Source organism: Cetorhinus maximus, chromosome 13 (genome assembly GCF_964194155.1).
Source record: "Cetorhinus maximus chromosome 13, sCetMax3.hap1.1, whole genome shotgun sequence".
NCBI lineage: Eukaryota > Metazoa > Chordata > Chondrichthyes > Lamniformes > Cetorhinidae > Cetorhinus > Cetorhinus maximus.
The window spans coordinates 73,669,830-73,695,131 of record NC_135891.1 but is presented as its reverse complement, the minus strand read 5'-3'; the positions used below and the strand labels follow the sequence as shown (position 1 = coordinate 73,695,131).

The 25,302-nt window shown below is 43.0% G+C and overlaps 1 protein-coding gene across 2 annotated transcripts in view; it reads right to left on the bottom strand.

Annotated features, from left to right (window-relative positions):
- Nucleotides 1-25,302, bottom strand: part of ctns (cystinosin, lysosomal cystine transporter) — a 56,765-nt gene that overhangs the window by 25,117 nt on the left and 6,346 nt on the right. For both annotated transcript variants that reach the window (XM_078555535.1, XM_078555536.1), the window contains exons 3-5: nucleotides 9,423-9,501; nucleotides 8,697-8,781; nucleotides 8,024-8,133 (exon numbers count right to left, since the gene is read on the bottom strand). In XM_078555535.1, the coding sequence (XP_078411661.1) occupies nucleotides 8,024-8,133; nucleotides 8,697-8,781; nucleotides 9,423-9,501 (274 nt within the window). The remainder of the gene's footprint in view (nucleotides 1-8,023; nucleotides 8,134-8,696; nucleotides 8,782-9,422; nucleotides 9,502-25,302) is intronic.

Here is a 25,302-nt window from a genome sequence, read left to right as displayed (position 1 = left end):
CTGCTGCTTTCATGGCAAATATGAAGAAATAAGAGGAGCTGTCCCACAGGCTAGTCAAGTAACAGCCTGATATAGTCATACTGTCCAAATCATACCTGAAAGACAATGTCCCAAGCACCATCATAACCATCCTTGGGTATGTCCTGTCCCACAGGCAGGAGGGAGGGAGTCACCTGGGAGTCTTCAACATTGAAAATTCATGGCATCAAGTCAAACAGGGACAAGGAAACCTCCTGCTGATTACCACCGACTGCCACCCGCTCAGTTGATGAATCAATACCCCTCCATGTTGAACACCAATTGGAAGCAGCACTGAGGGTGGAAAGGGCGCAGTAAAGGGGGACTTCAGTGTCCATCAACAAGAGTGGCTTGGTAGCACTACCACTGACCAAGCTGGTTGAGTCACAAAGGACATGGCTGCTAGACTGGGTCTGTGGCAGGTGTTGAGGAAACCAAGAGGGAAAAAACTATTTGACCTCACCCTCACCAATCTACCAGTCACAGATTAATCTGTCCATGACAGTATTGGTAGGAGTGACCACTGCGCAGTCCTTGTGGAGGCGAAGTCCCATCTTCACATTGAGGATACCCTCCATCATGTTGTGTGGCACTGCTAAACGGGATAGATTTTGAACAGATATGGCAAGTCAAAACTGGGCATCCATGAGGCGCTGTGAGCCATCTGCAGCAACATTGTGCTCAACCACAATCTATAACCTCATGGCCTGGCATATCCCCTACCCTACCATTACCATCAAACTAGGGGATCAACCCATGTTCAATGAAGAGTGCAGGAGGGCATGTCAGGAGCAGCACCAGCCATACCTAAAAATGAGGTGTCAACCTGGTGAAGCTACAACAGAGAACTACCCAGAGCTAAATGATCCCACAAATAAGAGGTCAGGTCTGAGCTCTGCAGCCTGCCACATCCAGTCGTGAATGCTGGTAGACAATTGAAGAACTAACAGGAAGAAGAGGCTCCACAAATACCCCTATCAATGATAGGGAGAGCCCAGCATGTCAGCACAAAAGACAAGGCTGCAACATTTGCAGCCATCTTCAGCCAGAAGTGCCAAGTGGATAATCTATCTTGGCTTCCTCCTGAGGTTCCCAGCATTGAGGATGCCAGCCCTCAGCCAATTTGATTCACTCCACATGATAGTGCATACTGCAAAGGCTATGGACCCTGATAACGTTCCAGCAATAGTACTGAAGACTTGTGCTCCAGAACTTGCCGCGCCTCTAGCCAAGCTGTTCCAGTTCAGCTACAATACTGGCATCTACCCGGCAATGTGGAAAATGGCCCAGTTATGTCCTGTCCACAAAAAGCAGGACAAGTCCAACCTGGCCAATTACCGCCCCATCAGTCTACTCTCGATCATCAGCAAAGTGATGGAAGGGGTCGTAGACTGTGCTATCAAGTGGCACTTACACTGCAACAACCTTCTCACTGATGTTCAGTTTGGGTTCCATCAGGGCCACTCAGATTTTGACCTCATTACAGCCTTGGTTCAAACCAGGACAAAAGAGCTGAACTTAAGAGGTGAGACAAGAGTGACTGCTCTTGACATCAAGGCAGCATCTGACCGAATGTGGCATCAAGGATCCCGAGCCAAATGGAGTCAATGGGAATCAGGGGGAAAGCTTTCCACTGGTTGGAGTCATACCTAGCACAAAGTAAGATGGTTGTGGTTGTTGGAGATCAATCATCTCAGTCCCAGAACATCACTGCAGGAGTTCCTCAGGGTAGTGTCCTAGGTCCAATCATCTTCAGCTGCTTCATTAGCAACTTTCCTTCCATCATGAGGTCAGAAGTGGGGATGTTCATTGATGATTGTAAAATGCTCAGTACCATTAAAAACTCCTCAGATACAGAAGCTGTGTCCATATGCAGCAAGACCTGACAACATGCAGACTTGGGCTGATAAGTAGCAAGTAACACACATGCCACACAAGTGCCATGATGCCACACAAGTGCCCAGCAATGACCATCTTCAACATGAGAGAATCCAACCATCTCCCCACGACATTTAATGAAATTCCCATTGCTGAATACCCCACTAACAACATCCTGGTGGTTACCATTGACCAGAAACTGAACTGGACTAGCCATATGAATACCATTGCTAAAAAAGGTCAGATGCTGGCAATTCTGCAGCAAGTAATTCACCTCCTGATCCTCAAAAGTCTTTCCACAATCTACAAAGCAAAAGTCAGGAGTGTGATGGAATACTTCCCACTTGCCTGGATGAGTGCAGCTCCAACAACACTCGAGAAGCTCAACACCATCCAGGACAAAGCAGCCTGTTTGATTGGCACATCATCCGCCACTTTAAACATTCACTCCCTCCACCACCAATGCACAGTAGAAGCAGTGTGTACCATCTACAAGATGCACTGAAGCAACTCACCAAGGCTCCTTTAACAGCACCTTCTAAACCTGTAAACTGTTATCACCAAGATGGACAAAGGCAGCAGATGCATGGGAACACCACTACCTGCAAATTCACCTCCAGGTCACATGCCATCCTGACTTGGAAATATATTGCCGTTCCTTCACTGTCGCTGGGTCAAAATCCTGGAACTCCCTCCCTAACAGCACTGTGGGTGTACCTACACCATACAGACTGCAGCGGTTCAAGAAGGCAGTTCACCACCACCTTCTCAGGGTCAATTCGGATGGGCAATAAATGCCAGTGATGCCCACATCCTATGAATAGATAAATTTTAAAAACTGACCATTTTACAGGCCCCTCACTTGTCAACATATTGTGCAGCACAGTCGCTAACCATTACCTGCAACACAGTATTTCCCCTTTATTCTCCAGTTGCTCTACTTTCTCATTTATTTCATTTTCATATTTCAGTGTTTACAGTACTTTCAGTTCAATGCCTCAACTTTCTACTTTGATTATCCTAACATTCTTACTGGTTCTCCTTATTACCCACTTACTGGCCCTCTACAATTTAGATGACCTACCTCTTATCTCACACCTTACGAGTCCAATACCAGCAATACAACAAGGAAGTGCTCACACTTTCCAACACTTCTCACCATTGCCTCAGACAACAATCACAATAAATATCCTCCAAGTCTGACTACCGTTTACTTTTTATTCTTTTATGGAATATGGGCACTGCTGGCAAGGCCAGCATTTGTCACCCATCCCTAATTGCTGTTGTATCAAGTGGCTTGCCACACCATTTCAGAGGGCAGTTAAGAGTCAACCGCATTGCTGTGTGTCTGGAGTCACATGTAGACCAGGCGAGGATGGCAGATTTTCTTCCCGAAAGGACATTAGTGAACCTGATGAGTTTTTACAAAAATCAACAATAGTTTCATGGTCACCATTACTGAGACTAACTTTTGAATTCCATATTATTAATAGAATTTAAATTCCACGAGCTGGTGGATTTTGATGGTGGGATTTGAACCCTTGTCCACACAGCATTAGCCTGGGCCTCTGGACATTGCCACTACACAATCATCTCCCTGTTTATTGACTACAGTAAACCTACAAAGCATCCTAGACTACACCCATATCACTCAGGCTTGATTTTGAAGAATAGGTATTATTCCACAACCAGCCGGGGTTCACTGCTCCTTTTCAAATAGCAACTGGAAAACCAATCCAGTAATCGGGAATTCAGGAGGAAGCTGCCCCTTACTCAGGATGCTCTCATTAAAGAAAGGGCGCACATTTGGTAAATTCTGACCATCAGGTACAGAGAAGAGATAGACAGAGTTACATTTTTCCTTATGATAGAATGAGACAGCACAGAAAGGGGGCCATGTGGTCCTGTGGCAGTTCTTTGAAAAAGTTATCCAATTAGTCCCACTTCCCTACATTTTCCTCACTGCCCTGAAAATGTTTCCTCTTCAAGTATTATTGTACACAAAATTAAATTTCAGTTCAAAAAATAAGCTATTGCGCTTATTGAGTCTACCTTTCTCACCCACCTTCCAAATAGAAGCAGATTGGGCACTGCATGTTGGGATGTTGTTTGCCTCCCTGGTGCTCGGGTCCAGGATGGCACTGAACATTCAGAGCATTCAGAGGAGGGAGGGTGAACAGCCAGAGGTTGTGGTCCATTTCAATACCAATAATGTAGGTAGAAAGAGGGATGGGGTCCTGCAGGCAGATTTTAGGGAGCTAGGAAGGAAATTAGAAAGCTGACCTCAAAAAGGTGCCATGTGCGAATGAATGTAGAAATAGGAGGATAAAGCAGATGAATGCATGTCTGGAGAGATGCAGGGTGAATTCCTGTGACACTGGGACTGGTTTTGGGGGAGCTGGGCCTGTATAGGTCAGGTGGGTTGCACCTTAACAGAGCCGAGACCAATGTCGTCATGGGACGGTTTGCTCGTGCTGTTTTGCAAGGTTTATACAAACTTGGCAGGAGGATGGGAACCAAGATGGACCATTAGAAAAGAGAAAACAAGATCACAGAGTTGGGAAAGACAGAAAGCATGAGAGTGAAAAAAATGTTTTAGGTGAGGTCAGACTAACAGGCATGCAATAAGATCTAAATTAGATTTACAGGGAATGTGTACATGAACATACAAATTAGGAGTAGGCCACTCGGCCCCTCAAGCGTACTTGCCATTCAATAAAATCATGGCTGATCTGATTTTAACTTCAACTCCACATTCCTGCCTACCCTCGATAACCTTTCACCCCCTTGTTTATCAAGAATCTACGTCTGCCTTAAAGATATTCAAAGGCTCTGCTTCCACTGTCTTTTGAGGAAGAGGGCTCCAAATCTCACTACCTTCAGAGAAAAAAATTCTCATCTCTGTCTAAAATGGGCGACCCTTTATTTCTAAACAGTGACGCTGAGATCTGGATTCTCCCAGGACTGGAAGCATCCTTCCCACGTCAAGACCCTTCAGGATTTTGCACCCATTAGGACAATTTGCAAGAATACCAAATGTAAAGGAAATAACAATTTATACTGTAAAAAAAAGTCCTGATTGGTTGGCAAGCGGACTCTGATTGGTAGAGGTGTTGCCATGGATAATGCACCAGTTGATGGTGATTGACAGTTAACTGCCAAGCACTGTTTGCAATTTAAATCAGGCAGCTTGACTCCGATTGGTCAAGGCATTGCTCTGAGGAATAAACCAGCAGATGGCCATCACTTATTTAATTTAGCTGAAACAGATGCAATGTGTGTATATCATTTTTATGTCTGCAATGAACAGGGCCCTGTGTATTAATATATGAAGCTTCCAATGCATGTAAATGTGCTACACTGCGAGCCTGACTGACAATCTTAAAATGGTTGTCAGCGTAATTCTTAGCACACTGAGGATTATTTAGCAAATATTGTTCAATTGTGGAATCACATCTAATGTCAGACACTGCGTTTTGAGTTTTGCAAACAAGGCTGATTGGGTACAGTCTGTACCTTGCCCGCTGTGAACAGCGGAAGGGACGTGCTATTTGACACAATCCACCAGTCTTTGGGATGTACGGTCTACATACCTAGCATCACACTGGCACAAATTCATATACCACATTACTCATTTGTGTGATAGGCAGAACGTCTTTTTGGCTTGACGGCAGCATCCTGTTAGTGGTAAATACCATTTGCTGCTACAACGCAGTAGCAAAACATGAAACAGCTAGCTTCACCTATTGCTCAAATTTTTGAGATACTTTGCCCTTCCACCCTGAGGTAGACTGGGCACTTTTCAGGGCCAAAAGTGACGGCCTTAGACCTGTTCATAAGTTTGTGTGATATACAGTGTGAAATGATCTGGTCAGGGTAGTCATTATCCCGCAGGATGCCTTTGATGCACCTATTTCAGCATCAAGCTTGCAAGGTGAGCAAATGGCTTGGGTGCATTCGGTGTGCCTGGTGCATTCTCCAGGACAACACCTCTACCAATCAGAGTCCATTTGCCAACCAATCAGCACTCTCTTCTCATACAGTATACATTGTTGTTCCCTTTACATTTGGTATTCTTGTGAATTGTCCTGATGACAGCAAGACAAAAAGCTTCAACAAAAATGTCTCTTTTGTCAGCAATATTCAAGTTTTGTCCTATCAAACAACTATTTTATCACCTCTTACTCTTCTAAATTCCAGTGGATACAAACCTAGCCTGTCCAACTTTTCCTCATAAGACCAACCCACCCATTCCTGATATTAGTCTAGTAAACCTTATCTAAACTGCTTCCAACACATTTACATCCTTCCTCAAATAAGGAGACCAATACTGTACACAGTACTCCAGATGTGGTCTCACCAATGCATAACCTCTCTACTTCTGTATTCAATTCCCCTCGCAAAGAACGATAACACTCTATTAACTTACCTAATTATGTGCTGTACCTGCATTCTAACCTTTTGTGATAAGTGAATGAATAAATAAATAAATAAACCTTTTCTGTAAATGCATGAAGCATGGTAAATAAGGTCAGATGGCCAAATGGTAGTATGGCGATAATGGAGACCTGGCTCAAGAGGAGCAGGACTGGGTACTAAAAACCTCTGGATTCAAGATGTTCAGGTAAGATAGGAAAGAAAGGAGAGGTAGGGTGGGGATGGCAGTATGATTGGAGAGAATGCTAAAGTGCTGGAGAGACAAGATGTCCTAGAGGGGTCAATAACAGAATCTATGTCATTAAGAGTTAAGGAACAACAGAGCTACCTTTGCACTACTGGGTGTATGCTATAGGCCACCAACTAGCAGAAAAATTGTAGAGGAGCAAATTTGCCGAGGAATTATGAGGGGTGCAAAAACTGATGAGTAGTGATAATGGGGGACTTTAATTATCCTAATATAGACTGTGGTAGTAATGGTATAAATGGAAGAAAGTGTGCTCAGGAAAATTTTCTTGATCAGTACGTTTCTAGTCCAACGAGGAAGGATGCACTGCTGGATCTGGTTCCAGGGAATGAGGTGGGTCAAGTGGACCAAGTGTCAGAACGGCAACACCTGGACAGTAGTGATCATAGTATTATAAGGTTTAGGTCAGCCATGGAAAAGGACAAGGGGCAATCTGGAGTTCTCTATAGTTAGTTAGGCTACAAATTACATCGGCCCAAGTTAGATTGGAATCAAGATTGACAGTCAAAACTGTTAAGAAACAACTGGCTGCCTTCAAAGAGGAGATGGTTTAGTTGAGGTATATTCTCACGAGGGACAAAAGTTGGGCAACCAAAGCCACAGCGTCCTGGGTGAGTGAGATAGAGTAAGCTAAAGCAGAAAAAGGGGGGAGTATGACAGAAGCAGGAGTGTGAAACAATACATTTTGGTAGGGAGAATGAAGAGAGGCAGTATAAAAGGGGATGGTTGTAGAAGAGTCCTGGGATATGTGTGCACAAATTGTTAAAGGTGGCAGGGTAAGTTGAGAAACAGGTTAAAAAGCCAAATGGGATCCTGGGCTTTATGAATAGGAGCATAGTGAACAAAGGCAAGGAAATTATGTTGAACTTTTATAAAACAATGGCTTGGCCTCATCTGGAGTAGTGTATCCAGTTCTGGACACTACACTTTAGGGTGGGTGTGGAGGCTTTAGAGAGGGTACAAAAATGGTTTACGAGATTGGTTCCAGACATGAGGGACTTCAGTTAAATGGATAGGTTAGAGAAGCTGGAACTGTTCTCCTTTTGAGAAGAGATGGTTGAGAGGTTTGATAGAGGTATACAAAATCATGAACAATCTAGATAGAGCAAATAGCGAAGCTGAAATAGAGACGACCCTTGGTGGAAGGGTCGATAACCAGAGGATACTGATTTAAGATGAATAGCAAAAGAAATGATGGCGCCATGACAGAAAAATCTTTTTTCATGCAGCGACTGGTGAGAATCTGGAATGCACTGCCTGAGTGTGGTGGAGGCAGATTCAAGCAAGGTTTTCAAAAAGGTACTGCATAAATAGCTGAAGAAAAAAATAATTGCAGAACTATGGGAAAAGAGCAAGGGAGTGGCACTAGCTGAGTTCCTCTTACAGAAAGCTGGCTTTCCGCACTTTAATTATCCTTCAAATCTATGTTAGACATTAACCCACCTGGTCATATTGCTGCTGCTGTTGTTTTGAAGATACACAGTGGCCTGGCCAACTTCAACTCCTTTAACTTGGAAAACTGTTGAATTCATTGAGTGAGAAGGCAATGTAATCTGTTAGAAGAAAATACATGAAAGTAATATTTCTAATGTGCAAAAGGATGAGCAGCAACATGAAGGGATCATTGGAAGGAGTGGTGGGCACCAGGTACAGCTGATTAGAAAGTAATAGAGCACAGTGTATTATAACCATACAATTGGATCTATTGCGCCCTTTGGAGGCTACATGTGATATTCATAAAACAATGCATCAAATCTTGGTCACGTGGACACTTGAAGTCAAGTAACAAGCAACTGGGTTCTTGACAAGGTGAGCTGGCCTCAGCCAGACAGTCAGGAACACTGCCCACCTGTTAGTTTACTCAAGATTGGAGAACAAGCAGAAACTTTATACACACTTTCCAGAATTGGCAGCAGTTGGAGTGAATAGTGGGAATGGATTGCTTGCTCTCAGTGTAGCGTGTGGAGGTGGTTGCGGTTGGTAATCTACGCTGAGTATACCTGCCAGGTGAACCTGACAGAACTTACACTGCGTTTGAAAATCCCCTGGGGAAGGAACAGAATAATTGTCCCAAAGGCAAAATTAAACAGTGTCTGAAAATTGCATCATTACTCACATTTTCAGGCAGTTCAACAACTGAAGTCTGTTTGGATGAGAATGTCACATTGAATGTGATAACTAGAGTTTCTTGCAGGGGTGTACTGTCAAGGAAAAACAGATCAGAAAGTTCATACATATTCACAACTGTTCAAATAATTTTTAAAAACAGTACCTCCAAAACAACAGCAGCAGTAATATGACTAGGTGGGTTGATGTTTAGCAGAGTTGAAGGATAATTAAAGCACTAAGGCGACCCATTCAGCCCATCGAGCCAGTTTTCTATAAGAAATAACTGTACAAATAACCATCTATTTTAGGAACCACACTAAATAAGAACTTACATTGTATAGAACCTTTCACACCCTCAGGATATCTGACTACACAATCCAACCAATTGATTACCTCCAAAGTGCAGTCACTTTTGTAGGATACATAGCAGCCAATTTGCTCACAGCAAGGTCCCACAAAGAGTAATGTGATAAATTGCCAGGTAATTTGTATTTGGATGTTGGTTGAGGTCTTCATGTTAAATACCTACCATTGGTTAGACGCAGTTAAAATATAGATCGGCCATGATCTAACTGAGCTGGAACAGGTTCAAGGGGCAGAATGGTCTACTCCTGTTCTTATGTTCTTCCTACCTCTCTAGATGTAATAAGCCTTCTAATACAATATAACCTGAGCCACTTAATCACAAATCTCGTGCTTTGCTTGGCCAAATATGAAGTCAAACAGAACCGACCTTGGTGCAACCCTGATGTTGCGAAGATCACCGACTTGCAGGTCAACATGTTCTGGTGCCTTTAGTGTCACAACAACTTCTGAAAACAGACAGAAAGATGGGGTTAACTTCTACTTAACAAAAACAGAATTACCTGGAAAAACTCAGCACGTCTGGCAGCATCGGCTGAGAAGAAAAGAGTTGACGTTTCGAGTCCTCACGACCCTTCAACAGAACGTGAGGACTCGAAACGTCAACTCTTTTCTTCTCCGCCGATGCTGCCAGACCTGCTGAGTTTTTCCAAGTAATTCTGTTTTTATTTTGTTTTGGATTTCCAGCATCCGCAGTAGTTTTTTGTTTTTAACTTCTACTTACTTCAGTAATGAGCAGGGAGTGGACAATTAGAAACATATTCATGTTGTGTAAACGCTAAAGGAATAGAGATAAATAGGAACAAACAGGTATGACAGCACCTGAACAATCAGTGAATCTGCCCTAAGAGTTTCTGCATTGCACAGATTGAGAAGAAGCCCAGGTTCAAATGCTGGTTCATACGGATTTAGCTTACCAGTGGGTTTTTACTCCTTTGACTAGGTGTCCAGTGGCCAAGGTTTAGTCACTTTCTTTAACTCCCATTGACACAGGCCTCAAAAATCCCCCATGCACTTGTCTGAAATTCCATAGTCCCTAGTGGAACACACTCCATCCCCTACACACTGACCACAAGCCCACCTCTCAATGGCGCACCTCCTGGTTCACTGCAAACATCACCAACCACAATCTAATAACTGACAAGTGATGAAGTCCCAGGTTTCAACCTTCCACAGAAAATCTGGGCAACCCTCAACTGCTTGACAGCAGGCCAGGGAAGACGTGGCCACTTGCTCTATAAGTGGAAAATGAGGAACAGATCAAATTGTGACTGTGGCCATCCAAGTCTGACCATTGCCCATATACTGAACTCCTACCCTGAGAGATCCATTCCTGGTGGCATCACAACCATTCACACTGTGTCAGCCAAAACCGTTGAATGGATTGTTAACTTTGACATCAAACTATAACTGCTTCTCCAACCATATGAATAATGATTTATATGGATCAGTGATCTGTGCTCAATAAGCAGCCTCACCATCACTGGGTGAGGAGGGACCAACCAGTGGCACCGGCTTGGTTTCTAGAAGTAGGCATCAGATGAGAAGAGTATCAGAAGGCTTGGTATCAGTGGTGAAGGGAGATGAAGAGTGATCAGGATCTTAGTGCTTATCAGTAGGTGGAATGACAATAGGTTGAAAGCCAAATTAGTTCAATAAAATATAGTAGAGATAGTTGGGAAGATGATGTGTTGCAGCTGCAGGATATTGAGGCTGGTGGACACAGCATTCGCATCTACAGCAAGCATCTGAAGCTCGAGGTACTTCGGCTCAGGAAAAGGAGGTGGGGTAGTTCAGTTAATAAAGGATGAGAACAGTACAAGAGTGGGAAGGGAAGGATCCAGCTGTTGTAATGCACGTGGGTATTAACAACATACTTAGGATGAAGAAAGAGGTCCTGCAAAGAAAGTATCGGCAGCCAGGGCGTAAGTTAAAAAGTAGGACCACAAAGGTAATAATCTCTGGATTACTACCTGAGCCATGAGGAAATTGTCATAAGATCAGAGAGCTGAATTATGTGGCTCAAAAATTGGAGAGAGAGAAATGGGTTTTGATTCATGGAGCATTGGCACCAGTACTGTGGAAAGATGGGACAGCCTTCACCTGAACTGCGCTAGGACCATTGTCCTGAAGAATCAAATAATTAGGACTGTAGATAGGGCTTTAAACTGGATAGTAGAGGTGGGGAGGAGGGGGGAGGTTCAAGTGCAGGGAAATTTAGAAAGTTAAAGAGAAAGCACAAGGCAATAGTGCAGGACAGGATTACAGGTAATGATAACCAAAGTGAGAATAAAAGGGCGTATCGTACAAACATAAAAAGTACACCAGCAATAGGGTCAAGAGTGGTGAAAAAAACCAAATTAAAGGTTCTTTAACTGAGTGCATGCTGCATTCACAATAAGATAGATGAATTGATGGTACAAACAGAAATAAATAGGTATGATCTGATAGCTATTATAGAGACATGGTTACAAAGTGACCATGGCAGGGAACTAAATATTCAACAGTACTTGACAATTCGGAAAGATAGGCAGAAACAAAAAGGAGGTGGAGTAGTTCAGTTAATAAAGGATGAGAACAGTACAAGAGAGAGAAATGATCTTGGCTCAGAAGGTCAAAATGTAAAATCAGTTCGGATGGTGATAAGAAATAGCAAGGAAAAGAAATCAGTGGAGTAGTAGTTAATAGGTCCCCTAAAAGGAGCTACAGTGTTGGACAAAGTACAAATCTAGAAATAATGGGGGCTTGTAAGAATGGTATTTTAATAATCGTGAGCAATAATTGTAAAAATGGAGAGAGCTGCACCACAGACTAGTCAAGCAGCAGCCTGACATAGACCATACTCACCAAATTCTACCTGATAGCCAGTGTCCCAGACTCCTCCACCATCATCATTTGTGACACTGGCTGCACAGTCTCCATATAGATTGATGGAGCAAGATGGAATTCTATGTTCAGTTTGAAGGTGAGAACTTGGGCCTTAAACTTAAATTAAGTTTATTTCAAAGGAAAGAAGTTGTTAAAGTGGGCTGGGAAAATAGATTAAAAGGTAAGATGGTAACTAAGTAGTGGCAGACATTAAGGAGAAAATTCATAATTCTCAGATGTATTCAGTTGAGAAAGGAAGACTCCAGAAGGATGAATCATCTGTGACTAACTAAAGCAGTTGAGGTATCAAATTGAAAGAAAAGGCACACAATAATATAAGATTGGTGGCAGGCCAGAAGTTTAGGAAAATTTTAAATCAGCAAATGGTAACTAAAAAAAGTCATTTGGTAGTACAGAACGTGAGTACTGCTGAGAAAAGAGACATGTTGTCAAAGCTTTTCATCTTCCACTCGTTAGGATGGACTCAAGAATGCCAAATTTAGCAACAATTTATACCGTACAAGGGTGCTGACTGGTTGGCAAGCCAACTCTGATTGGTCGAGACGTTGCTATGGAGAATGCACCAGGGAACGATTGTCTCCCACTCTTTTGTTTGAATTCAAAAAGGTCACAATGCCTGAACATGTTCCTTTTGCCTGCAGAGGATAGGTCCCTGTGTATGAATATACATAACTTCTAGTAAGTTTAAGTGAAATACATTGCGAACCTGACTGATGACCTTAAAATGCTTGTTACTGTAAATCTTAGCACTCTTGGAATTGTTCAACAAGTGCTACCCAATTGCAGAATCACATCTAATTTTATACATCATGTTCTGGGCTTTGCAAGCACAGGCTGGTTGAGTATGGTCAGTACTCTGCCTATTGCAAACAGCCGAAGGATGCGCTGTTTTGATATGATTCACTAATCATTGGGACGTACGGCCTATGTAATGGCACCAGAATTCATATACCACATTAGTCATTCAGAAAGTGCTGGAATTTATTAACAAGGTTTAACAATGCACTTAGAAAAGCATAGAATTAAAATAAGTCAGCATGGTTATATGAAAGAGAACTCTGTTTACTAAATTTATTAGAGTTTTTTTAGGATATAACCAGCAGGGTCAATAAAGGGGAACCAGTAATTAGAGTATACTTGTATTTCCAAAAGGCATTTGATAAGGTCCCACACAAAAGGTTAACATACAAGATGGAGTCAGGGGTGATATATTAGCTTCAATAGAGGGTCGGTTAATTGACAGGAAATGGAAAGCAGGGATAAATGGGTCATCTTCAGATTGGCAAACTAATTCCTGGGGTGCTACAGTAATCAGTGCTGGGGCTTCAACTATTTACAACTTAATAATGACTTGGAGGAAGGGACGATGTATTGCAGCCAAATTTTCTGATGATACAAAGATATCCTAACAGCTGGGCACTTGTGCCAAAAATGGAGAGAGCTGCACCACAGACTAGTCAAGCAGCAGCCTGACATAGACCATACTCACCAAATTCTACCTGATAGCCAGTGTCCCAGACTCCTCCACCATCATCATTTGTGACACTGGCTGCACAGACCCACCAGAGATGACAGCAGAATGGTATGCAGTCATGAGACAACCACTGAGTCTTCGACATTGACTATGGGCCCCATCAAGTTTCATGGCATCAGATCATGGAACAGGGAACATTCTGCTAATAACCACCCACAGCTCTCCTTCAGCTGATGAATTAATGCTTCTCCACCTTCAATACTACTTGGAAGAAGCACGGAAGGTAGCAAGGGCACAGAACGCACTCTGGGTGGGGTACTTCACTGCCCATTACCAGAAGGATCCACAAATATCCCCATCCTCAATGTTGGGGGAGCCCAGCACATCAGTACAAAAGACAAGGCTGAAGCATCTGCAACCATCTTCAGCCAGAGGTGCCAAGTAGATGATCCATACTCTGGACGTCCCCAGCATCATAGAGCCAGTCTTCGGCTAATTCCATTAATTCCACATGATAAACAGCTGAAGGCACTGAATACAGCAAAAGGAATGGGCCCAGACAACATTCCAGCAGTAACACTGAAGATTTGTGCTCCAGAATTAACTGTGCCCTTAGCCAGGCTATTCCAGTATAGCTACAACACTGACATCTACCCGACAATGTGGAAGATTGTCCAGGTATTCCCTGTCCACAAAAAAAAGGACAAATCCAGTCTGGCCAATTACCAGTATACTCTTAAATATTAGGAAAATGATGGAATGTGTTGTCAACCTTGTTATCAAGTGACCCTTACTTAACAATAAATTGCTCTCTAATGCTAGTTTGGGTTCTGCCAGAGCCACTCAGCTCCAGACCTCATTACCTTGGTCCAGACATGGACAAAGGAGCTGAATTCCAGAGGTGAGATGAGTGACTGACCTCGACATCAAGGCAACGTTTGAACAAACGTGACATCAAGGAGCCCCAGCAAAATTGAAGCTGATGAGAATAAGAGGGAAAACTCTCCACTGGTTAAAGTCATGTTCAACACAAAGGAGATGGCTGTAGTTGTTGGAGGCCAATCATTTCAGTCCCAGGACATTGCTGCAGAAGTTCCTCAGAGTAGTGCCTAGGCCCAATGATCTTCAGCTACCTCATCAATAACCTTCCCTCCAACACAAGGTCAGAAACGAGGATAATTGCTGAAGATTGCACAATGTTCAATCACAACTCCTCAGATACTGAGAAGTCCACCTTCATAAGCAACAAGACCTGGACAACATTCAGACTTGGGCTGATATGTGGGATGAATGTTACCTGCCACTTAAGTGGCAGGCAATGGTCATCTCTAACAGGAGTGAATCTAACCTATTCCCCTTGACATTGAATGGCATTACTGTAACTGAATGCTCCACTATCAACATCCTGGGAGGTCATCAATGACAAGGAACCTAATTGGATCAGCCATATAAATACTGTGGTTGCAAGAGCAGGTGAGAGGCTGGGAATTCTACGGCGAGTAACATTGTCCGGTTCCCCAAAGCCTGTACACCATCTAAAATCACAAGTCAGGTGTGTGATGTAGTACTCTCCAATTTCCTGGAGAGTTGCAGCTCCAACAATCAACAAGCTTTACAGCATCCAGGACAAAGAAGCCTGCTTGATCAGGGCTCCATCCACCACTTAAAAATTCGCTCCCTCCACCACTGGCAGCAGAGTGTACCATATTGAAGATGAACTGCAGCAACTTGACAAGCATACGAACATACGAAATAAGAACAGGTGTAGGCCATTCCGCCCCTCGAACCTGCTCCACCATTCAATAAGATCATTGCTGATCCGTTTGTGTTTTGAACTTCACATTCTGATCTACCTCCGATAATCTCTGATTCCCTTGCCTAACAAGAATATGTCTACCTCTGCCTTAAAAATATTCAATAACCCCACCTCTACCACCTTCGGAGGCAGAGAGCTCCAAAGTAGCACAATCCTCAGAAAAAAATTATCCTCATTTGTCCTACAAGGACAACCCCTAATTTTAAAATTGTGCCCATTAGTTCCGGACTCGCCTACAAGAGGAAATATCCTTTCCATGTTCACCTTGTTAATACCGTTCAGGATTGTATATATTTCAATCAAGTCACCCCTCACTCTTCTAAACGCCAGTGGGAACGAGCCCAGTCTCTCTAACCTTTCCTCATAAGAGAACCCGCTCATTCCATGTATCAATTTAGTAAACCTCCTCTGAACCGCCTCCAACACATTTACATCCTTCCTTAAATAAGACCAAAACTGCACGTAATATTCGAGATGTGGTCTCACCAATGCCCTGTATAACTGAAGCATAACATCCTTACTTTTATGTTCAATTCCTCTTGTAATAAAGGACAGCATTCCATTAGCCTTCTTAATTACTTGCTGTACCTGCATACAGGTACACTTTGTGACTCATGCACTAGAACACCTAGATCCCTCTACACCTCGGAATTCTGCAGCCTTTCTCCATTTAAATAATATTGTTTTTTTATTCTTCCTGCCAAAGTGAACTTCACGCTTTCCTACATTATACTCCATCTGCCAGATTTTTTTTTTCCCACTCACTCAACCTTTCTATATCTGTCTGCAACCTCATGTCCTTCACGACATACTCTCCTACCTACCTTTGTATCATTTGCAAATTTAGCTATCATGCCTTCACTCCCCTCATCTAAGCCATTGATATAAATTGTAAAAAGTTGAAGCCCCAGCACAGGCCCCTGCGGGACTCCGCTTGTCATATCCTGCCAATCAGAAAAAGACCCATTTATGCATACTCTCCATTGTCTGCCAGCGAGCCAATCTCCTATCCATGCTAATATGCTACCCCCTACATCATGAGCTTTTATTTTCTGCAATAACCTTTGATGTGGCACCTTATCAAACGCCTTCTGGAAATCCAAGTCCAGTATGTCTACAGGCTCCCCTTTATCCACAGCGCATGTTACTTCATCAAAGAACTACAATAAATTGGTTAAACATGATTTCCCTTTCACAAAACCATGCTGACTCTTCCCGATTACCTTGAGTTTCTCTAAGTGCCCAGCTATAACCTCCTTAATGATCAATTCTAACAGCTTCCCCACGACAGATGTCGAGCTAACTGGCCTATAATTTCCTGTTTTCTGCCCATCCCTTCTTGAATAGAGGGGTTACATGTGCTACTTTTCAGTCTGATGGAACCATTCCAGAATCTAATGAATTTTTAAAAATTAACACCAACGCATTTACTACCTCATTAACCACCTCTTTTAAGACCCTAGGATGAAGTCCATCAGAACCTGGAGACTTGTCAGCCCGCAGCTTTATCAGTTTGCTCAGTGCTGCTTTCCTGGAGATTGTAATTTCACCAAATTCCTCTCTCCCCTCCACCTCCTGATTTACAGCTAGTACTGGAATGTTTTTTGTATCCTGTATAGTGAAGGCAGAAGCAAAATAGTTGTTAATTTCTTCTGCCATTTCTTATTATCTATTTAAATCTCCCCACTGTCACTCTCTAGAGGACCAACACTCACTTTACTTACCATTTTCTTTATCAAATACTTGTCGAAACTCTTGCTATTGTAAAGAACCTACATTTTTAGTTCTTGGGCTGTGACTTTAAGATTGGACTGTGGCTTTAAAAAGCTACAGTGGCTACAATTTTAAAAAAATGCTCTCTGAAGCAGGAAGAGAAGGCCTACAATGTTGCCACTTCCTGGAACAAGGTATGCCAGGTTGGACAATGGTGCCAAAAAGGACATGTTTGAGAGAGGACTGCCTAACGACAGCATTTGATTGGCTGATCAGGTGACAAGGTTCTGTGATAGCAGTAACCAGCAGAAGCATCCCAACCTGCCAAGAGGAAAGGCCTAAAAACCCCTCCGTCCGTCTCTCTCTCTCTCTTTCCTGTGTTTTTGGCAAAACTCCCATAATTCTGCCATAGTAATTAGCTGACTATCCCTCATCTCCGTATGCTGTTTTTTTGAGAAATCGCTAGTAGAGACATTAAAAGCAGGTTTTTGACCAGTAAACTACAGACTATAAGTGCTGAAACATCACCTTGTGTCAGAAGTACAAGTCTGCAAAGAGCTTGGAAGACTTCAAGCAAAATCAACTCACCTAACACTTACTCCAAATTGGTGCTATCGAACTGTTTTTTCTTCACCCTTAAAATCCTTGTATTGTGTGTCTTACGTGTGTGTGTGTTTGTGTATAGGACCATAGAAAAGCTACAGCACAGGAGGTCATTCGGCCCATCTTGTCCATGCCAGCCCAAGGACACCCAGGTGCCCTTTCTAATCCCACCTTCCTGCACCCGGCCCATAGCCCTGCAGCTTACAGCACTTAAGGTGCACGTCCAGGTACTTTTTAAAAGAGTTTAGAGTTTCTGCCTCTACCACCAACTTGGGCAGCGAATTCCAGACACCCACTACCCTCTGCGTAAAAAAGTTCTTCCTCATGTCCCCCCTAAACCTTCTGCCACTTATCTTGAATCTATGTCCCCTGGTTCTAGAATTCTCCACCAAGGGAAATAATGTTATCCTGTCCACTCTATCTATTCCCCTCATAATTTTGTACACCTCAATCAAGTCACCTCTCAGCCTTCTTTGTTCTAAGGAAAATAACCCCAACCTATCCAATCTCTCCTCGTAGCTATAGGAGTTAAAAAGGGGTAGAGTAAGTTATAGAGTTAAGGGTTAGCTGTTCATATTTATTTCTTTTTTTATTGATTAAAAACAATGTTTAATAAACAGTTATTTACTTGTTAAGTTTACAAACCTGGTTCTCAATCTGTTATCTAAATTAAATTAAGTTACAGAGTTATGTAAAATTGAGGCAGTTTGGTGGTCTGATTAAACTTTTCACATTTGTCACAGCTTAGGGAACAGTAGGGCTTGATATTACAGCGCACTATCCCCAGTGAGTCGTGACACTATCTGAGTTTACATTCCTAGCTTGCTTTCTCTCATACTCAAATTTTTCTCCCGATTAACCTTTTGATCATTCTCTGCTGTTCTTTATATTCTAACCAATCATCTGACCTGCCACATCTTTGCACAGTTATATGCTGTCTATAAGCTCTTTAGTTAACCCCTTGGAATTTTTCTTTATACTAGGAAGCCTTCTTTATGGTAGGAAATCTCTTTCAACAGCATCTTTCATACCCTCAGCCTCTACCAGCTAGAAGAACAAGGCCAAGGGAGGCATGGGAACACCATACCTGCAAGTTCCCCTCCATGTCAAACACATCGCCGTCCCTTCACTGTCACTGGGACAAAATCCTTGAACTCCTGCCCTAACAGCACCGTGGGTGGTTCTACAGCACACGGACTTTCATGGTTCAAAAAGGTGGCTCACCAGCACCTTCGCAAAGGCAATTGAGGATAGGCTACAAATACTGGTCTTGCCAGATCCAGTCAAATCCCATGAATTAATAAAAAAAAAAGGTGGGATAGAATTAATAAAAAAGGTGGGAAAGAAAGATGTGAGGAGGACACAGTCTGAAAAACTAGGTTGGCTGAGAGAGCAAACATTTGGCAGATGGAATATAATGTGGGCAAAAGTGAGGTTATCCACTTTGGTAGGAAGAATAGAAAAGCAATATATTATTTAAATAGAGAGAGACTGCAGAATGCTGTGGTACAAAGCAATGTGGGTGTCCTCATACATGAAACATAAAGTCAGCATGCAACTACAGCAAGTAAATTGGAGGGCAAATGGGATGTTGGCCTTTATTGCAAGGGGAACAGAGTATAGAAGTAGGGAAGTCTTGCTACAGCTGTAAAGCTGTACAATGTTTTGGTCTCAACTACTTTCTGTGGTAACGAATTCCACATTTACTCACTATACAACTTAAAAATGGGTAAAACAGAGCCAATCTATGTGACAGAGTCAATGAGAAACCCATCCAAATGGAGGTGGACACAGGGGAATCCACAACAGTTATAGGGGAACATACATTCAAATATCTGAATGGAGACCACCCATTAAATCTAGAAAATTCAGATGCTAAATTAAAGACATATATTGGTGAAGATATACGAGTAAGGAGTATATGCAAGGCAAAACAAAAACAGAATTACCTGGAAAAACTCAGCAAGTCTGGCAGCATCGGCGAAGAAATCAGTTAACGTTTCAAGCATTCATGGCCCTTCGGCAGAACTGCAGCATAGTTTCAACAAGGGAGACTTGCTGAGTTTTTCCAGGTAATTCTGTTTTTGTTTTGTTTTGGATTTCCAGCATCCGCAGTAGCTTTTAGCTTTTTGTTTTTATCTGAGTATATGCAAGGTTCCAGTATAGTATGGGAATCTGTCTGTTAATCTACCCCTAATAATGGTAGCAGGGTAGGGTCCAAATCTACTCGGTCAGACCTGGCTGAACGAAATAAAGTTGGAGTGGACCGAGATTTTTGAACTCAGAATGAAAGCTCTGCAAGAATTATTACAGAAATATGCTTCCGTTTTCAGGGAGGAGCTCAGAAAGACTCAGGGGCTGCAAGTGAAAATCCACGCGGATCCTGAGGCAGCCCGATTCTTGAAGCCGAGGCCAGTCCCCTTTGCGTTGTGAGAAAAAGTTGATGTCGAATTAGACAGGCTGGAAAGGTTGGGAGTCTTATAACCCATACAATTTTCCGAATTGGCAGCACCCATAGTTTCAGTACTAAAGCCTGACCAGCATGTGTGAATATGCGGGGATTACAAGTTGACTGTTAACATAGTGGCCAGACTGGACAGGCATCCTATACTGGAAATTGATGAATCATACTCCAAGCTGGCAGGTGGAACTGCATAGACAAAGCTCGACATGAGCCACGCTTACCAGCAGGTCGAACTAGAAAAGTCCTCTTGGGACACATAGGGGATTGTACCAATATACCCGGTTACCCTTCGGAGTCTCATCGGCTTGTGCCATTTTCCAACTGACAATGGAAAATTTACTCCAAGGGGTGCCCCATGTTGTGGTTTATCTCGATGATGTCCTAGTAACAGGGCAAACTGATGAAGAACACCGGGCTAACCTGGAAGAGGTGTTGAAACATTTTTCACAAGCTGGGGTACGTTTGAAAAGAGAAATATGTATCTTTCAAGCAAAAGAAGTGGTTTACCTGGGTTGACTCACAGGGCCTTCTCCCAGTAGAAGACAAGGTGAGAGCTATTCCTGAGGCGCTAGCACTGAAAAACTCCATAGAACTCAAGTCCTTCTTGGGAATGATAAACTATTATGGCCGTTTTCTCCCAAAGTTGTCAATAGTACTGGCTCCATCATACAGTTTACTCAAGAAAAACCACTGGCGGTCTTGGCAAGCTCCACAACAAGAGGCTTTTACAATGGTAAAGCAGTTGCTACGTTCATTGGCCCTGTTGGTACTTTTTGACCCAAAGGAGGATTTAATTTTGACCTGCAATGCGGAGTAGGGGCAGTACTCTCCCACCGGATGGCTCCGAATGGCCAATTGGTTACATCTCAAGAACACTGTGTGGCAGAATGAAGATACTCACAAATAGCAAAAGAAGGGTTGATATCCATTATATTTGGCGTTAAGAAGTTCCACCAATATATCCATGGTCACCATTTTACCAAATGTACCTGGCCACAAGCCACCACTAGGTTTGTTCGGGGAAGATAAGGCAATACCCCCAATTGCCTCTGCACACATCCAAAGGTGGGCATTGATTCTAGCTGCTTATCAATATACTTTTATCCACCGGCCAGGAAGCCAGATTGCAAATGTCAATGCACTGAGCCGCTTACCTCTAAAAGGACAGCAATGTGAACGTCCCTATCCCACAAGAACTTGTCTTGTTATTAAACTTTCTGGATTCGTCACCAGTACATACCAAACAAACAAATAAGAGAGCGGACAAAGAGGGATCCAGTTTTGTCCCATGTAAGGGAACAAATCTTACAGGGATGGTCATATCTCCCAATAAAATGAAATGAAGCCCTATTTTAATAGGAGATATGAGCTCACCTGCCAGGCTGGCATCTTACTGTGGAGAGCGAGAGTCATTGCGCCTCTGACAGGGAGAAAGCCATTATTGACCAAATTACATAGTGCTCACCCCGGCATCTCTAGAATGAAAATGTTGGCGTGCAGCTACTTGTGGCCAGGGATGGGTACAGAAATTGAAAACTTAGAAAAGAACTGCATACAGTACCAATAGGTACAGAAATTGCCCCCTTCGGCTCCATTGCATCCCTGGGAATGGCCCGGAAAGCCAAGGGTCCACCTCCATGTTGACTACGTGGGGCCCTTTTTGGGCACAATGTTCCTCTTGATCATACACGTTCACTCAAGTGGATAGATATATACAACGTAAGATCACCTACATCTGCCATCACTACAGATAGATTCCATCAGAGTTTTGCGATACACAGGTTATCGGAGATAATAGTGTCTGATGAAGGAACGGCATTCACCAGCGGGGAATTTCAAAAATTTGCAAGTTTTAATGGCATAACACCTCGCCATTCCACCCTGCAACCGATGGTTTGGCCGAGAGGGCGGTCCAGACCTTCAAGTCCAAAATGAAAAAAATGGTTGGAGACTCTATTCCAACTAGATTATCACGTTTCCTGTTCAACTATAGGACTATGCCACACATGACCACCGGTATTGCCCCCACAGTTATTGATGAAGCGACGTCTCAGGACACGATTAGTCTCATAAGGCCGAATGTTGGGGGAGGGTAGAGAGAAGTCAGGAGGCCCAGAAAAATGGATACAATTACCAGCCGTGTAAAAAACTTCACTGTTGGAGACATAGTTTTTATAAAGAACTTTGGAGATGGGCCCAAATGGCTATCAAGTGAAGTTAGTCCTGTGACAGGACCTCTTTCCTATCACATATTGGTTGAAGGTCGGATAATTAGAAGACACGTGGATCACCTCAGGAAAAGGGAAACAGATCTACAAGAAAGGATGCACCAAGCCCGTTTGAGTCTACACCACATGTGGAAGGAACTCCCCTTGGTTTGGAAGTACCTGTAGGATCCATTGAGCCTGAGAGAGTTGAAGAAACAAACTTACAGGTTCTACCAGGAGAACCTAGTGGACAGATGACTCTCGAGAGGGAGGCCTCGGATAAACCATCCAAAGACGTAGAACTATGATGTTCGACACATCTGAAGAAGCCTCCCGAGACTGAATTTGTAAACAGCTTATTTATGTAAATAGTTGATATATTGTAAAGATTGCAAATTGTACCTTTGAGTAAAAGGGGAAGGATGTGGCAATCTGAGGTGCAATACACCTTTAAGAGAATGTGAGCATATTGATGTGATTGTCTTACCCAATTGCTGTGTAGCACGGGCTACATTATTAATCAGTAGTTGTAGAATAGTGTTTTGGGTTTGAGAAGCACACATGGGTTAGTGCTCCGTTGCTTTGTTAATAAACAGCCTGTGTTTCACCTTCCAATGGTCTCTTCATCGGCATCAACTTGATGACCAACTCACTCACCAGGAGATAGGCGTGCATCATTCTGCAAAGCGACCTGATAGAAGGGACATAACACACTACAAAACAGTTGGTCTCTTCAACCAAGTCATTAATATAGATCGTAAGTAGTTGAGGCCCCAGCACTGGTCCCGTCTGCCATCTGAAAATGACCCATTTATCCTGATTCTGTTTCCTGTTAGTTAGCCATCCTCTATCCATGCTATTATATCACTCTAACACCAGGGGCTCTCTTCTTCTGCAGTAACCTTTTATGTGGCATCTTGTCGAATGCCTTTTGGAAATATAATTATACTATTGGTTCACCCTTTATTCACCTTGCTTGTTACATCCTCAAAAAGCCCTAATAGATTTGTCAAACACGATTTCTCCTTCGCAAAAATGTTGACTCTGCTAGATTGTATTATGGTTTTCTAAAGGTCCTGCTATATTCCCCAGTGAAAGATGTTACGCTAACTGGTCTATAGTTCCCTGCTTTCTGTCTCCCTCCTTTTTTAATTGGTGGTGTTACATCTGTGTTTTCAATCCACTGGGATCTTTCCAGAAGCTAGGGAGTTTTGGAAGATTACAATCAATGCCTCTACTATCTCTGTAGCCACTCCTTTTAAGATCCTAGGACGCAAGTCATCAGGTCCAGGGGACGTAAGTCCCATTCATATTCCCATTACTTTATCCTCTAGTGATAGCTACTGTTTTAAGTTTCTCCCTCCCTTTTGCCTCATTTTCTACTATTCTTGAGATGCTTGTGTCCTGTACCGTGCAGTTGGATTTGAAAGACTTGTTCAAAATACTTATCCTTATCCAGCCTCCCAAAATCCAGAAAACTCAAAAACTGGCATCTTTCAAAACTGGCAACACTCCCGCCTGGAAACTACTGTACAATCCCCATCAGGCATTGCTGTCCATTATATCTTTTATTAATAAAGGGTCAATTTACAGGATTCCATTGATGGCCCCAAACTTGATTGTTTTGCCATTAGCTCTTTTACCACTTATTTTTAAATTTAAATTTAAGATTTATTTTGTGTGAAGCATTGGTGGTGGAGGGGGACTTTTAGTACACTGTAATACCAGGTCACAGCGCACTGATCCCCTGCTCTTATTTATTTCATGTTGGGATTAATGGCACGTCTGACCTTATTTGCTCTTGCTCTCTTATCTTCGTATGCTCTGCTTTTTCCTATCTCTCACTGGTTATCATTATTCACATTCCAATTATGCACTATTGCTATTTCTTTATCATAGCAAATGGTGAGAAAGAATACAACATAATACATCATCAAAAAAACTTGCAGACAGGGCAGCCAAGTAGTAAATGAACTTCATCCTGGAATAGATGAGGTGATGCACTTTGGTAGGAGAAACAGAAACATCACCTACACCTTGGAAAATAAGGACTGAATGGGATAGGAGAGCAAAGGGATCTAGGGATTCAGTTCAACAAATCATTGAAAGCAGGAAATCTACTCCTGCCGCCAGCAGTTCAGGGACAATTCCTACAGTCACTGGACCAGAGCCGAGGTCGCACTTGGTAGATGGACTTGATGGAGGGGGACAGACATGTATCCTCTTCCCACTCCACTGATCAATGCCTTGGCTTTCAGGGAGGATTTGGGAGGGAAGGCTTAGGTTTTTCTCCAACATCAAGTGGCCCATGTGTCCCCCAAGCAGTACAATGGACTTGCTTGCATCCTGGGAAGGCTACTGGGACATTGTTCCTGGGAGGACAAAACTCCGATAGCTCTCAGAGATTTTGTCCCGCTTGGCCACACGTAGGGCAATACTCTTAGAGGGGTTAAGTTTCTGCAGCAAGGGTCCCTGCCTGATCAACTGCACCACATACAGGGGTATCCTCCTTGGAACTATTCTTGTGGGGCCCTACAAGGCCCACGGGTTTCTCTTTTAGCTTCTAGCATTCAGGCTTGGAGTGTCCTATTTTGTTACGGGGGGAGCACACCGGTCTCCAGGCATTCTCCTTTTGGGCTTGAGGAGGACATCTCACACTCTCATTTGTATCTTTCTTCCTATCCAGTTCTCCCTTTTTCTCTTTCCGACGATTTTGTAAGTGGTTTGGAAAAGGTCTGCCTGAGTTGCCAGGCCTATGGATGAGGTCAAAGCTTTTCACTGTGACAGCTGCATCCCAGTCTGTGAGGACTTTCTGTTTCTTTAAGTGCATTGAGGTTGAAGAGTAGGCAGTTTTTAAATTCCTCTAGCAATATCAATTCTCATGACCCATGATATGCTGTACTATTGGTCAAATGCGATTTGTTTTAGCCTTTCAAACTCTAGGAAGGTCTGCATGGGTTTTGTACAAGCATTCTAGAATCACCGGCGATGCGCCTCTGGGACTAACTCATAAGCACGAAGGATGGAAACCTTGGTCTGTTCATAACTAGCAGACATTTCAGGTGTCAGCATGGAATAGACGTT